The 13,284-nt window shown below is 44.0% G+C and overlaps 1 protein-coding gene across 1 annotated transcript in view; it reads right to left on the minus strand.

Moving 5' to 3' along the window:
* Positions 1–205: 205 nt before the first annotated feature.
* asrij (OCIA domain-containing protein asrij) overlaps positions 206–13,284 on the minus strand; it is a 30,706-nt gene continuing 17,627 nt past the window's right edge. The window contains exons 6-8 of the mRNA XM_077663317.1: positions 5,823–5,974; positions 4,023–4,292; positions 206–359 (exon numbers count right to left, since the gene is read on the minus strand). Coding sequence (XP_077519443.1) covers positions 322–359; positions 4,023–4,292; positions 5,823–5,974 — 460 coding nt within the window. The 3' untranslated portion in view covers positions 206–321. The remainder of the gene's footprint in view (positions 360–4,022; positions 4,293–5,822; positions 5,975–13,284) is intronic.

Below are 13,284 nucleotides of genomic sequence, written 5' to 3' on the forward strand. Positions count from 1 at the left end.
GTGACGGGGCTCTCTATTTGGACTTCGTGATAGATTTCAACACTGGACTACTTGGCTGGCTGAACCATTCCTCCATGGGCTGAAGCTGGGTTTGCCACCTCTAGCCAGAAGCAGCATTCTCAACTTCTATCTAAATAAAGTGCATGCTATTAATTTCATAACAACCATTTAGTATTTTCTCCAAAAGAAATTGCAAGAAACTCAATGTATGAACAATCCATGTTTACTAAGTTCCGGTTAAAGCATACTATCTGCCAGATGCTCTCCAAGTTCCTTTTCTTTGTACCTAGAAAGGAGCAACTTCAGGCAGGTGAAAAGTGCTTATTCCTCCCAAGAGTCGCCGTACTTGTTCTTCTTGCCTGTTGACAAAAAAACACATTGCTTTAGGTGAGTGATCTGCAAGCTTCACTTTGTCACACTATTAAGAATTCATTTATTGTCCCTATAGTCTGGAAGTGACTAGAGGAATGAACAGTAAACTCCTGTTAGGATAAACTCGGTTAGGATGAATCCTCACATTTGATGAACTTAAAAAATTTGGTTAGATTCCCATAGATTCTATCCAAAAAAAAAGCCACTTAAGACAAACAGCTTCGTGAGTCCTCCGGTTTAGACAAACTTTTGTACTGACCGCGAATTACGGCGACATGCGCAATGGTACTTGCAAAAAATGTCCACACGGCACTCTCGAAAAAAACAGGCAAGCATACAAAAAAATAAAAAGAAAACACGCTTCCCTGTGCCTTCGCGCAAAGGTGTGGGGAAGCTTTGTTGCAGAAGTGCTTTCATGTGCATGCGGGGAAGGCGGGCTTTAGCAGTTAGATGTGAGCCGAATGGCATCACAAGAAGCGTCTTCAGGGCGCAGAGATCTGACATGGCCAGATACCAGTGCAGCATAAGCGTCACTATTGTAGGACGAAAAGACATGCGGTGCACTTGCTCATACAGTTAGTAACAGCCGGGATGAAGGTGTGAGAACAGCGAGATGGAGAAAAAGACAGTCAGCCTGCACTCCATGGCTAGCCACCTGGAAACCTTTGGAACACTTGTAGCCATTGGAGGAAAAAAAAGGAAAAAGAATACAAACAGCAGTGGCTGTGAAAAAGAGAGAGTAAAAAAAAAGCTGCTGTTTTCCAAGCGGGATGACATGACCTTGCTTCATGCCTTCGCTTTTCAGCTTGCTTCATCTATGCTGCAGTAATGTCCTCTTTCCAATTATCTTCTCGAGGCAAGGCCATTTCATTCATTGTTTTCATGTAGTAGCATATATTTCTACATATCTAGCAGGCTTACATATCACGTTCGGGGCACTTCTGATGAGAAGAATAAATTTTCATGCTTTCTTCAAGTTTGTCTTGAAGGGAGCCTGCCGTATTTGTTGTATGCTTTTGCAGCAAGCCTGCCCTTACATATATCGGCCAGTGCTGGGTTGTCACTGTAGAACAGGGGTCTGAAACATGCAATTTGCTCGTCCTAAAGATGTCAGCCCTTGTTCTGGAAAAACTGAACTTCTTCATCAACATCACCAACAGCCTGACTATGCCCACTGCAGGGCAAAGGCCTCCCCATATCTCTCCAATTCACCCTGTCTTGTGCCAGATGCAGCCACCCTCTCCCCACAAACTTCATAACCTCATCCGCCCACCTAACTTTCTGCTGCCCCCTTCTCTTGGAAATCAGTTCGTTACCCTTAAGGACCATTGGTTATCTTGTCTTTGCATTACAGGCTCTGTCCAAGCCAGTTGCTTCCTCTGATTTCATCTAGGAGGTCATTAACCTGCTTTTGTTCCCTGACCCACTCTGCCCTCTTCCTGTCCCTTTACGTTAAAACTGCCATTTTCCTTTCCATGGCTCGCTGTGTTGTCCTTAACTTAAGTTGAACCTTCTTCATTCACTGAACTTATTTCCCGTAATTTATCTTCTGATGAACTAAAGCTGCAAATTTCATGACATCCAGACATTCCTCACTTTTTTTTTTTTGAGGAAGACATTGAAACTTCAAGCTACAGGAGGAAAAGAACTAGAAGAGACAAAAAAGAAAAAAAGTAACTGATGGGCCACACCTCTTCAATGAAGATTCTGACTTATTTGGTGGATTTTCGTGTTTTAAGCTACTTTTGCTGCCTTTTGCTTGCTTTCATGCTTTTGCTTAAGACCGTGCCTTTTTCTCCTATCCCCTTCCTGGCTTCTGGCTCATGGAAGCCAACGTTCGCCAGTGTGACCTCTGTGGTGAGATCAGTTTGAGACTTCTGCCACAAATGAACGAAAATTGCTGTTGGAGGACATATCATACGCATCTTCTGCCAGAGCTGCATACGGCAACTCCTCAAAATTAACTCGCTATCTGTGGTGCAAACAGTCATCCTTAAGCTCAGCATGTGATGGAACAGCACTGTCCATGTCCGTAATTGAGAGTGAACCACCATAGCTGCCAAATTCCACAGTAGATGTTTATTTTGGCAGTAAATTAATTTGGCGGTAGATGTTTATACCTGCAGTGCAGGATCTCGCTTTCCTTTGCCAGACCTTTAATGCATCACTCTCCTCTTTTCTGCTATGGCCTATGCCAGCAGTCAAGAATCACAGCTGGCAACATTTATTTCCCTGGCACAGCGATGAAGCCAAGAAAATCTGCTACACCTAGGCTTTAAGCAAAAATGGCGCCTGCGCTTGACACACTCTGTGGACTACAAGAATAAAATGACAAAGGCTGGTGAGCTGCTGTGGATAGAAGCTTAACAAAGATTGAATGTTATGCAACAAACCAAACAATGAAAGAAGAAATTTGGCCCATCACGTGAGCATGTCACATACACTGGTGAACAGATGCAATGTGGTAAGTGCCTATATATGGTGAAAGACATATTTATGCCGTGGATCTGGGAGATAACGCTTGGGGCAAAGTTTGATGGCATGGAAAAGAGAAAAAGCAAAGGAAAACAACTTCCAAGCGAGACTGGTCCACAAAAGCCGGCCATTCCCTAAAAAAAAAAAAGCGCAGACATTCCCTAAAAGCTACGGGGCGACATTTAAGGTATCCAATATTTTGGTCACTATTTGGGACATTTAATCCATAGAAATGTTAGCGGTGGCACACAGAGATTTGAAATTACGACAGTTCCATATTTCTGGCACCTGAAAAACTGCACTTGTGAAATTTGTATTGCTAGTTGCCTATGAGAAAACAGGGTGAAGGCATGAAAGTACAGTAACCATCTACCATGTTCTGCTTTATCTGTGACAACAACACTGATGCCAGTTACCTTTTCAATAGCTGTTCAGAACAACAAAATCAATATAAGGCCTTCAACTGCAACCTTGTGTTCCGCTGTACTAATCTGCTCCTGATATGAAGGCACGTCTACTTCTTATAATGGAGACAAAAAAATTCTGTGGTCGGGTAATTTTGGTTTTACATCCCATTCTAGTGTGCAGTGTGCAGACATAGAACTGCCAACACAAGTAGGACCTAAAGAGGGTATACTTTTTTATGCCTGTTTCTCATCACCTTTCAAAGTTAAAAAAAAAACAGCGAAAGCATAATGCTTATTTTGTACACAATTTAGGAGTTTAATCTGACAATGCCTACTTTTATGTACTGGCCATTGCAAGACAAGTGATTTAAAATATTTCCTTTGCTTTCAGAGTACTAAAACAATAAATTACTCTCTTTGTGTACATAGAAAATTGAAAAATCAATCTGCGCATGTTCCTGCTGCCAAGGATAAAACACCATCAGTGATAAAACACTGACTTCTGCATGTCCTGAACCAGACAATGCAATTTTAACAGGCACTGGGGGCAGCAAAATGACCCAGACTATGAGAATAATGCCGTGACATTAAAATTAAATGTTTGTTTTCGGGCTGCAAAATTTTCAGAGCCTGCTTGAAGAAGGAAGAGCATAACTACATTGGTTAAGAAACAAGCCTTGTAGTCAGATGCACAGCTTTGCAAAAAGACAAGGCTAGGAAAGAGCAGAGAGAGTGAAGGCTCCATAAAAGCTGCTAGGCAAGACTAACCAGTTCTTCCAGTTGCTGGTGCATGCTCAGAGGATGGTGGCCTCAAAGGGTAGCCTCTCTGTGGCCTTTCGTCAAGCTCCTGAGAAGCCTGCGTGGGTGACTGGGGAGCCACAGGTGGCTGCGACAGTGCAGGTGGTGGCAAGTGTGAAGAAGGCGGTGGTGCAGAGAGGCGTCTCTCGTACTCTTCCCTGTTCCTCCGGCGCAGCTCTTCATATGTTGTTGAGTACTTGGCTGGTGGCAGATTTTCTGGCACCTCAGCAACTACTGGGTCTGGGCAAAAGAGAGGGTGGAGAAGTCAAAACAAGACCAAAAGGAGGGGCAGGTCCTGCAGTGAAAGGAAAGGAGCAACCAGATCTGGCACAAATGCAAAATGAAAAAATGGGGGCAATGGCCGGAGGCAATGTAAAGGTGCATAAGAAGATGCGATGAAGCTGAGACTTTCCTAAAAGATGCCACCAAGTTCAGCTTCTTTTTTTTTTTTGGACTCAGTGGCACTTCCGGCATTCATAAGGTCCTCCCTTTCAGTGTTTGAAGCGCCACAGCACTTGCCTGCTCTTCAACGGCCTTCATAAACATTCATGGCACAGAACAAACGGATCAAAGATGACGGCATCCAGCACAGAGCGTGAGATGGCGGTGGTGAAAAACATTTATTAGAGGGTGACCAGGAGACTGGTCCTCGTGGGTGGGGTCCTCAGTCCAGAACACCGATAGCTTCTGCTATCTTCCAGGCCCGTGCAATCAGCCGTTGCTGATTGCCCAGACTGGAGCTGGACAGAGAAGCTTCCCATGAGGAGGTAATGGGTGGGGACGCTACCAGTTAAACACCCAGCACAACAGGCTGCAGTGATGGCCAAAATGGCGTAATGTGTAAGGCATTGGGAAATGAACCCACTCGGTCAGTGCCACCACTGGTTGGAATCCCAAATGGGGCTGAGGTCTCTGTCTGTTGGATACAGCTCAGATTAAAAATTTGAGGATATTTTCAAAGTGCTCGCCCTTATGTTCGGCATCAGGTTCGCTGCAGTTTCTAGACGATGTTCGCCATAATTTGTGAGAATGGGAGCTAAGATCATTTCATGGTTAAAAACCAAAATTCATACTTCATCAATGTTTTTTCATGCTTCAAAAAGTCAATATTTGCAAACTCAATGATCACAAACGTTGATGGCAGAGTTCTCAATGGGTAATCTGCCAGTGTAGTGCAACCTCTCAATTAACAAGCTGACTGCCCATTCAAAGAAATAACAGCCAAGTAATTTGTAACCTATAAATTGCAAAACAGGGTGCTGTAGTAGGACAAAATATTAAACACTTTACAATGCTGCAGACGTCAAATACATCTTGATTTGGAAATGGCTAGATTTTACAGGCTGGATTTCAAACTGCTCGATTACATTAATGAAAAAGCTGTTTTTTCATCTGAGTTAAAATGCATGCCCAGAACACATGAAAGAGGTAGGTTGCTGCTATTTGCCATCCATACATATCACAGACAGAGGTATCTGAAAATGGATCTGCATTTAGATTTCAAGTAAATCATCATCAAATCAAGATCACTGCATATACCAGTTCTTCAACCGGTTCATGAAACAGGGTGTTAGGCATAAAAATGAGCAAGCAGTGAGTGCACAAAATAAACACAATGGCAATAGAATAATAAGGCACGAGTGAACTGTGCATGCAACCTTTTACACTGCAGCGGTATGCAAATGAAAATGTGTTAATGAAAGTCAAAATTTGTGCTTTCCTCATGTAGGATGCTAACACCAATAAAATGTGCTGCGCTTGCGTACTTACTGTCCATAGACGGCCTCTGACTGTCATCTAGTCCTTGAGGTGCATTGTAGCTACGCAGGTCTAAACTTTGTGAACCCAGGTCACCCAGGTACTTGTCCTGACCAGGGACTGTAGACAGCTCACCAAGCTGGTTTCCAGGACTGCCACGAAAACTGCAAAGTATAGCAGTGCGATCAAAAGGGCAGAAATGTGAACTTGCAACAACAATTAGAACAAAGGTGCTCCAAAGCAAGCATTAGCCAAGGCCAAACTTCTGTTACACTCTTATCAAAGCTGCCATAGGGTCGTAGCTCCTTTTAAATTCCAATCCCACTGGCTGCTGACCTCCTTCAAGCATTCTTCACTGCTACTTTGATGCCCCTTGACATGCACTGATCTTTGAAGCTTTGCAACAGAGTCCCTTCAGCTTTGTCACGTGCCACCTTTCATTAGAACTTCCACTATGGCATCTTTAGGTATTTGATGCTGAAAAAAAAGCTGCCCTAATAACCACCCATTTCTCAACTGGGCTTCATCCTCTATCTATGGGACACAAAGGACAACATATTATTTATTTCATGCCCATACTGTTCAGTAACTTCAACTGAAAACAGAAAGTTCCTTGCTAAGGCATTTTCAGATGGCCCTGGGTCCTATGCAAGATCCACTGGTTTTCTAACAGGTACAAGTGCCCCCTGGTCAAGTGCTTGGCTTTCCCACAGGGTGACCATGGTTAGGAAAAGTGGCATTTGGTCACCTGAGCTCCTTTACAAAACCAGCCCTGCTGTGCTGGTGAGTGAACGCAGCCACAGTAAAAGAGATGCAGATCCACTAACCAGTTTGTTTGTGAATAACGTGTTGTGACAGCCAACAAGCTGCATTAAACTCTGCAAGTAAGGTTTGGACACAGAGGAATGGTGCTTTGATAAGGGTAGCTGGAAAACTCCAGATAAGTGCAATAGGAAAACATATTTATGGTGCTGCTGTTTTTAGACGGGCACTGTGAAGGGACTACAGTGTTTTTAATTGCTCTTTCACAGTAAGCCATGATGCTGGAATCAGAGTGAAATGCTAGCCAGAAATCAAATCCATAATGGCTAGTACGGGACCTGGAAGTGCAACTTGCTATGCCATGAGCACCTGAGTGCCAAGCAGGCTAAAGCACCATGTCGGTCACAAGACAATTTCTGCTTTTGTGTTTGCTCCTCCCATTGTAAGTTTAGTTGAATTCTCTCAGTGCAAGGCACGGTGAATATGTTCTGGTGTATATCTGTATAGGCAACTGGTGATATGGGTACAATGCATATGTAAGAAAAAAAACTGTTGGACAAACTCAGTAAGCTGTACGTACTTGCACAACCCTACCACACATGCACTACCAGCATAATGAGTGGTATCAGACCTTACGACCTGGGCAGTACATTAGAGGAACACAGGGCTTGCTTGTGGTTATTACAGTGCAGGCTATGAGGAAATGTTTGGAAGAATGCCACGTTGCAGCCGGTTGGTGACACAGGCTCTGCAACCTTATGTCACACACTACCTTCCTCTACTCCTTACAAGGATCCTCACAATATAAAAACTTGTTCAGCCAGCTGTAGACATATACGTCATTTGCCGTGTCCAAAAATTTTTTCCTTTTGTTGTCATTAAAAATAAACTGCTCAATATGACGCATGCCAAATAAGAAAGGTACAACCATGAAGACGAGCTCCTTAAGACCACATAACAAGGTGCCCTAAAATGCCCCACTGCACACTAGAAAGTAACCAAACAACACTTGTGCTCAGCAATTTATACACAGCCTTACAAAAACAAATAACGATCCACATGGAACCTGCTCTTTTACAAAATTGTTCACATGCTACTTATGTTGCTGGTCTACTGGCCTACAAAGCTTTGCTGTTTGAAAAATAAGGAAACAACATTTAATCTGTCAAAAAATACATGAGTAACAAGCAATGGAAATTACTTTTCAATGTTCAAGCTGCTTTGCACTAATGCATGATATGGGTGCAATATTGGCTGTGTAAGAGCATGGAACAAAACAAATCACAATCTTATACCCCTGCCACATGGGGATTTTAAAACCATTTTCATCAAATGAGAATAGTTCATCAATCTAATGCCATTTTCTTTACATGCTGCTGCACGACCAAAACTATTGCCGACATCTGCAAATGATGACTACTTCGATGGACAAAAAGTGGCGCTGATGAAATATATTATTATGTGCTTCAATATTTTCCCAAAGTTGAGCGAAAGCAGCTGAAAAATTTTTAATGCACTTCTGAATGCCTTGTAATTTGCACCAAATTATTGAACACAACAAGCCATCACAAGCCAAGCCAATGCCAAGTCAGCACTTGAGTGGCAAGCGTATGGCAGACCTTGCAATGGACGGCGCATCACATCAAGTTTGTTTCCAACAATGGCAGCATAAAGTTATTGCTGCCCTGCTGTTTACGGACAGCTACAGTGACCAATGACACAGGCACACTTGAACATTGCCGTCGCCACTGCCGTTGCACAAGCATGCACATGGAGCAGCAGGCAGCATATAAACAAACAAGGCCGCTTGAACACTTGATGACTGTAGCGGTAGTGGCATTTATCCTTTTTTACAATGCTATTTGGCATGCTTCATATGGACAATTGAATGACTACAAAATTATATAAGCAAAATAGTATTATGATGTTCCTGACGTATTGGCAATATTTTGGATGGATATTCTCACCTGATGTCTCTATTTGCTCGGAGAGCGAAGGCGAACGGATTCCAAAAACTCATTCGATTCCTAATGTCATTTTCATTGAATGCCATTACGTTTTCTCATGTGGTGGGAGTGACATTAAATTTGGCATGTGGCAAGGGTATTTAGAAAATACTGCCTCTTATAGAGCCATAATGGTTACTTCGTTTAACACGCCTCAAAAAATAAAAAAAATGTGTTAAAATTATCTTTAAGCCTGTCAGTACCGTGGCATGCAGGCGACAATAAACCGAAGATACTGAAGAGAAGAACTGGAACACGAACTACAAACTCGTGACTGCAATATGCTGCAGGCATCTGGCAATGGCAGAAGTGTCAGTGGCTCAAGACAAGACCGCCGAGTTCTATTTAAGGCCGTGACTCATTAGTATGGACACTTTGGTTCCAGAGAAAAAGTGTTTCTAAGGCAAGCCGTCTGTAATAATGAATCGTGAATGAATACAAAGACAAATCACCTATTCAGAAAAAAAAATGCTTCGGTATTATGTCTGTTTCTGTGCATAGCGGTGTGCACTGAAGTGGACAAAATCTTGGAAGTTCCTAATATATTATCCTGATTACCACTCTTTCTAAAATAATGTGGTGCAGTTTCAGGTGCCTAGAGGTCAATGAGGCGTGTTGGTCTCATACCATGAAGCACTATAGTACATATATGCACTAAGTCACTTGACAGCTGCCAAATAGACTTTATAATGCAGTGCTAACTACAGAGAAAATTTATTCACAATCACACATGTAATATGGCAAAAGGTAAATCGTGTCGACTGGGCCCTTGGCACTGCAAAGCCTTAAACCACACAAAAAAGGCCATCATTCAGGCATCTGCACTTTTGCACTGGCTTCTGCTAGTGTCCAGCACTCAAAATAGAGGAAATAATTATCAGCTTAGGGGGGGGCCATTACCAGCAGAGTAATCACACGGCTAATCCCCCCAGTAGCTTACAAAAAACTCAAGTTAGGGAAGTCTATATAATGGGAGAGCGTTAAACGCCCCGTTACGCAGAAAAGTCGGCGTAGTGAGCAAAAAACGCACAAGCATGACTCCGGCATGCGGTGCCCAGAAAGCAACCTAGAATGAAGGTCACGAGGCCTTGAGGCATCATCACAACCTGCCCACCGGATAGTGAGCAAACTTTTCACTGTGGTAGGTGGCAGCTGAATTGATGATTTGTTGCTCGGGAAGAGCAACGTGGGTAATACAAGGCCTACCACTGGGGGCACCTGCCATCGCAGGGCAGTGGTGCATTGCTTAACAGTTGCACCCCTGTGCCAGGGGGGTATGGGGACTCTCCGGGATCTATAAATGTAAGTAGAGAATGACCCTGTTGGCATTCATGGCAGACACCGGCTTGCACATGTACTTACAACCAGTGTTGTAGGCGTTACCAAAAAAAAGTAACTAAATACATTACTCGTTACACTAAAAAAAAAAACCGCGTTACCGCCCTAAGTTAGCTACAAAAAAAGGTAACGCGTTAACGTTACCGAAAAAAAGTACGGCACGTTACTTTGCCATTACTCCATGGCCATAAATTTTGATTAGAGCGTCTTCGCTGCAGTAACTCGCAATAACATTTTTATAAAGCTCATATTGCACATAAAACTTCCAGCCTAAACAACGATTTTGCCCGAAATCCTGATTTAATGAGAATACTTTGCACAAATGTGCACGAGCTTAGCAATGTTATAGTGGCCTAAAGTTGCCGGTGTAGTTGCATGTGATGGCCGTCGCCGCAAAATACACGCAACAAACTTCGCTGTCGCGTCCACCTGCCACTCACATCCACTTGCCACTCATGTCCACTCACAGCCACTCATCACTCATGTCCATTCATCTCTACTCACACTCGCATCCACTTACTCACACTCATCTCCACTCACACTCATGATCACATACGCCCACATCCACTCACTCACACTCATGACAACCTGCACTCACACCCACTCATTCGCACTCACATTCACATACACTCACACTCACAGATGTGAGTGTGAGTGAGGTGATATGAGTGCATTCATGAGTGAGTGTGCCAACCTATGCAAGAAACAGACACAGATGCGCCGCGCTTCACTATGTAACGAACATGCTCTACTCCAGCCATGCCATCTTTATTCTCTGCTGCTTCGCAAACTCTACCACGTTGCCACAAGGTGGCGCCACTAACAGACTGAGAACAAAACCGTCACAGTCCTCCCCATTCGATTGCTCAAGAAGAGCATTATGGGGAGTAGTGATGCACTAGCTTGCGGCTTATAGTGCTTCTTCGCAACTGAGGCGTGCTGCATGCCGACTGGGAAGAGTTCATAGCAGTCTCTTCTGTGCCACAGTTCGCTGCCACAGTTGTCACTTCTGTGCCGCTAGTCGCACTCAAGGCTAGGTGAAGCCTTGAGTGCGACTATCATCAACGTGAAGTGAAATCAACGTGAAGCCTTGAGCAAGGCCTTAGTGGAAGTGGCAACGGCGTATGCTGAATGCGTTACGATGCACACAGGTAAGCTGGGCAGGTTGCATAGCTCTTTACGCTCTTAGCGATGTCGCCATCAATTCCCAGCCACCAGACGTGGCTTCTGGCAATTGTCCTGCCAGGATGCCCAGCATGAAGTAGCATTAGGACTTTGGCTTGCAAAGATTTTGAGAACAACTCAGGAAACCCATAGCAAGCAACCTTCATTGCGGCTCAGTTCACTGCTCCTTGCTGTGTATGGATGTCCTTCTGGTCCAGCTGGAAGTCTTTCTTCTCGCACGACAGCAAGAACTACGTGAATCAGGAATGGATCATTTTTTGTAGTCTGTGCAACAATGGCACATGACAAAAGTCCTGGGCATGCTTGTTCAAGCGTGAACATCTCAGCAGGTGCAGTTACAGCCAAGCTGTTTGCTGGTAACGGCAACCTACTGAGGGCATCCACATGACCAGAGTCCAGACCAGGTTTGTACATAAGCTTATACTACTTCTATGCAGAAAGTTTCAATGCACATTTGACTAGCCGAGGTAATGCTTGTACTGGAACGGGTTCATCACTTACCCAGTAATCCCAGTAGTGGCTTATGAACCGTATAAGCAATGAACAAAATGCCCCACATGTACCGGCGCAATTTTTCAACACTGAATCCGAAGGCTAATGCCTCTTTGTCAAGTTGACTGCAGCTTTGCTCTGCACAAGACAAACGTCTGGAGGCAAAAGCAGTGGGCAGTTCTTGACCGGACCGTCTGATTCTCAGTGTGCCAAAACTGCACCAGTCCCATACCGAGAGGCATCACAGCAGCGAAACAGTGGCTTTCCTCGGTTGAAATGCACTAGGACTAGGGCAGGCGTTGCTAACTGCTTGAATGCACTGAATGTGCTTTCTTGCTCTTTTCTCCACACCGATTTCTTCTCGTTCACAATAAGCAAATGCAGGGGACGGATGTGTCTGGAAAGGTTAAGCAGAAAACACCTGCAGAAGTTCACAAAAATACTTTTTAGTTCCTTGATGTCACGGGGGTGCAGGTACATGAAGGATGGCAGATACCTTGCTCAAACTTGAGCCCTTGTTTGGTTATAAAGTGGCCAAGGTATTCAACTTGACAGACAAGAAATAGCACTTGTCGAACTTCAACTTAAGCCCAACATCACGAAGTCAAGAGAGGACAGCAGTGAGGTTGCAAAGGTGTGCTGAATTATTCAAGTCAGTGACAAGAATACAAGCGAAACATACTGCAACGTGAGCCAGCCCTTGGAAAATGTCTCAATCTTCTTTTGGAACAAGACTGGTGTCGATAGCACGCCAAAAGGAAGTCGTGAATACTGGAATAATCCGATGTGTTGGAGATTGTGTATACATTCTGAACTCCTCATCAAGCCGACACAACATAAACACAAGCACTGACTAGCAACTAAACGATTTATTACAACAGGAAAGGCAGCAATATAAAGGAAACATGGCAAGAAAAATACAAAGCATCAAACATATCGGGTAAAGTCTACTATTGGGTACCATCAAATAGTGTCACTGACTAAGATAGGCAAACTTGTGGAATCAGAGCCACTGATGGCTGGCTAACGCACGTGTTACTGTATTTATGTATGCTGTGTGCCTTGCAGATGAGCCAAGTGGCCTGGTCTTTATATTTGGCAATGATGATGGTCTTATTAAGACTGTGAAGCATTCCTTGGAACCTGATACTTTTCCACCACAGGCACTAGATTAATGGTAACCTTGAAATTTCCGAAAATCCTGACACGTCCTTCCTTCTTAGCCACCGGAACAGTTGTTGCAGCCAAAGCTGAAGAAGCAACTGGCTCCAGGATGCCTTCCCTCTGTAGGCGCTGAAGGCCTAGTGACACCACATCCTCGAGGGTAAAGGGCAGTGGGCGTGACTGGAAAAACTTGGGCAGAGCATGTTGCAGAACATGCTTTCGGACTCCTGAAATTTCCAAGGCTCCGTTCAAACACCTCAGGAAATGCCTGAACAAGGTCCTTAATATCAGAAACAGCATGAACGTCTGCTTCCACGTGAGCACTGTTAATGCTCAGTACTCGAATCCAAATTTGGCCCAGAAGTGTAAGTGAACGTTCCTCACTCAGGAACAAAGGTAGCACTGCTTTTCTGCCACTGAACTGCATTGTGACATCTGCTTTACCTTGAACTTGTGTGAGCTCGCCTGGGTAGCTTCACAGGAGTACATCAGACGGCATGGTACGTACCGACGGAAGCAGCTCCAAA

This window comes from Amblyomma americanum, chromosome 4 (assembly GCF_052857255.1).
Source record: "Amblyomma americanum isolate KBUSLIRL-KWMA chromosome 4, ASM5285725v1, whole genome shotgun sequence".
Taxonomy (NCBI): Eukaryota; Metazoa; Arthropoda; class Arachnida; order Ixodida; family Ixodidae; genus Amblyomma; species Amblyomma americanum.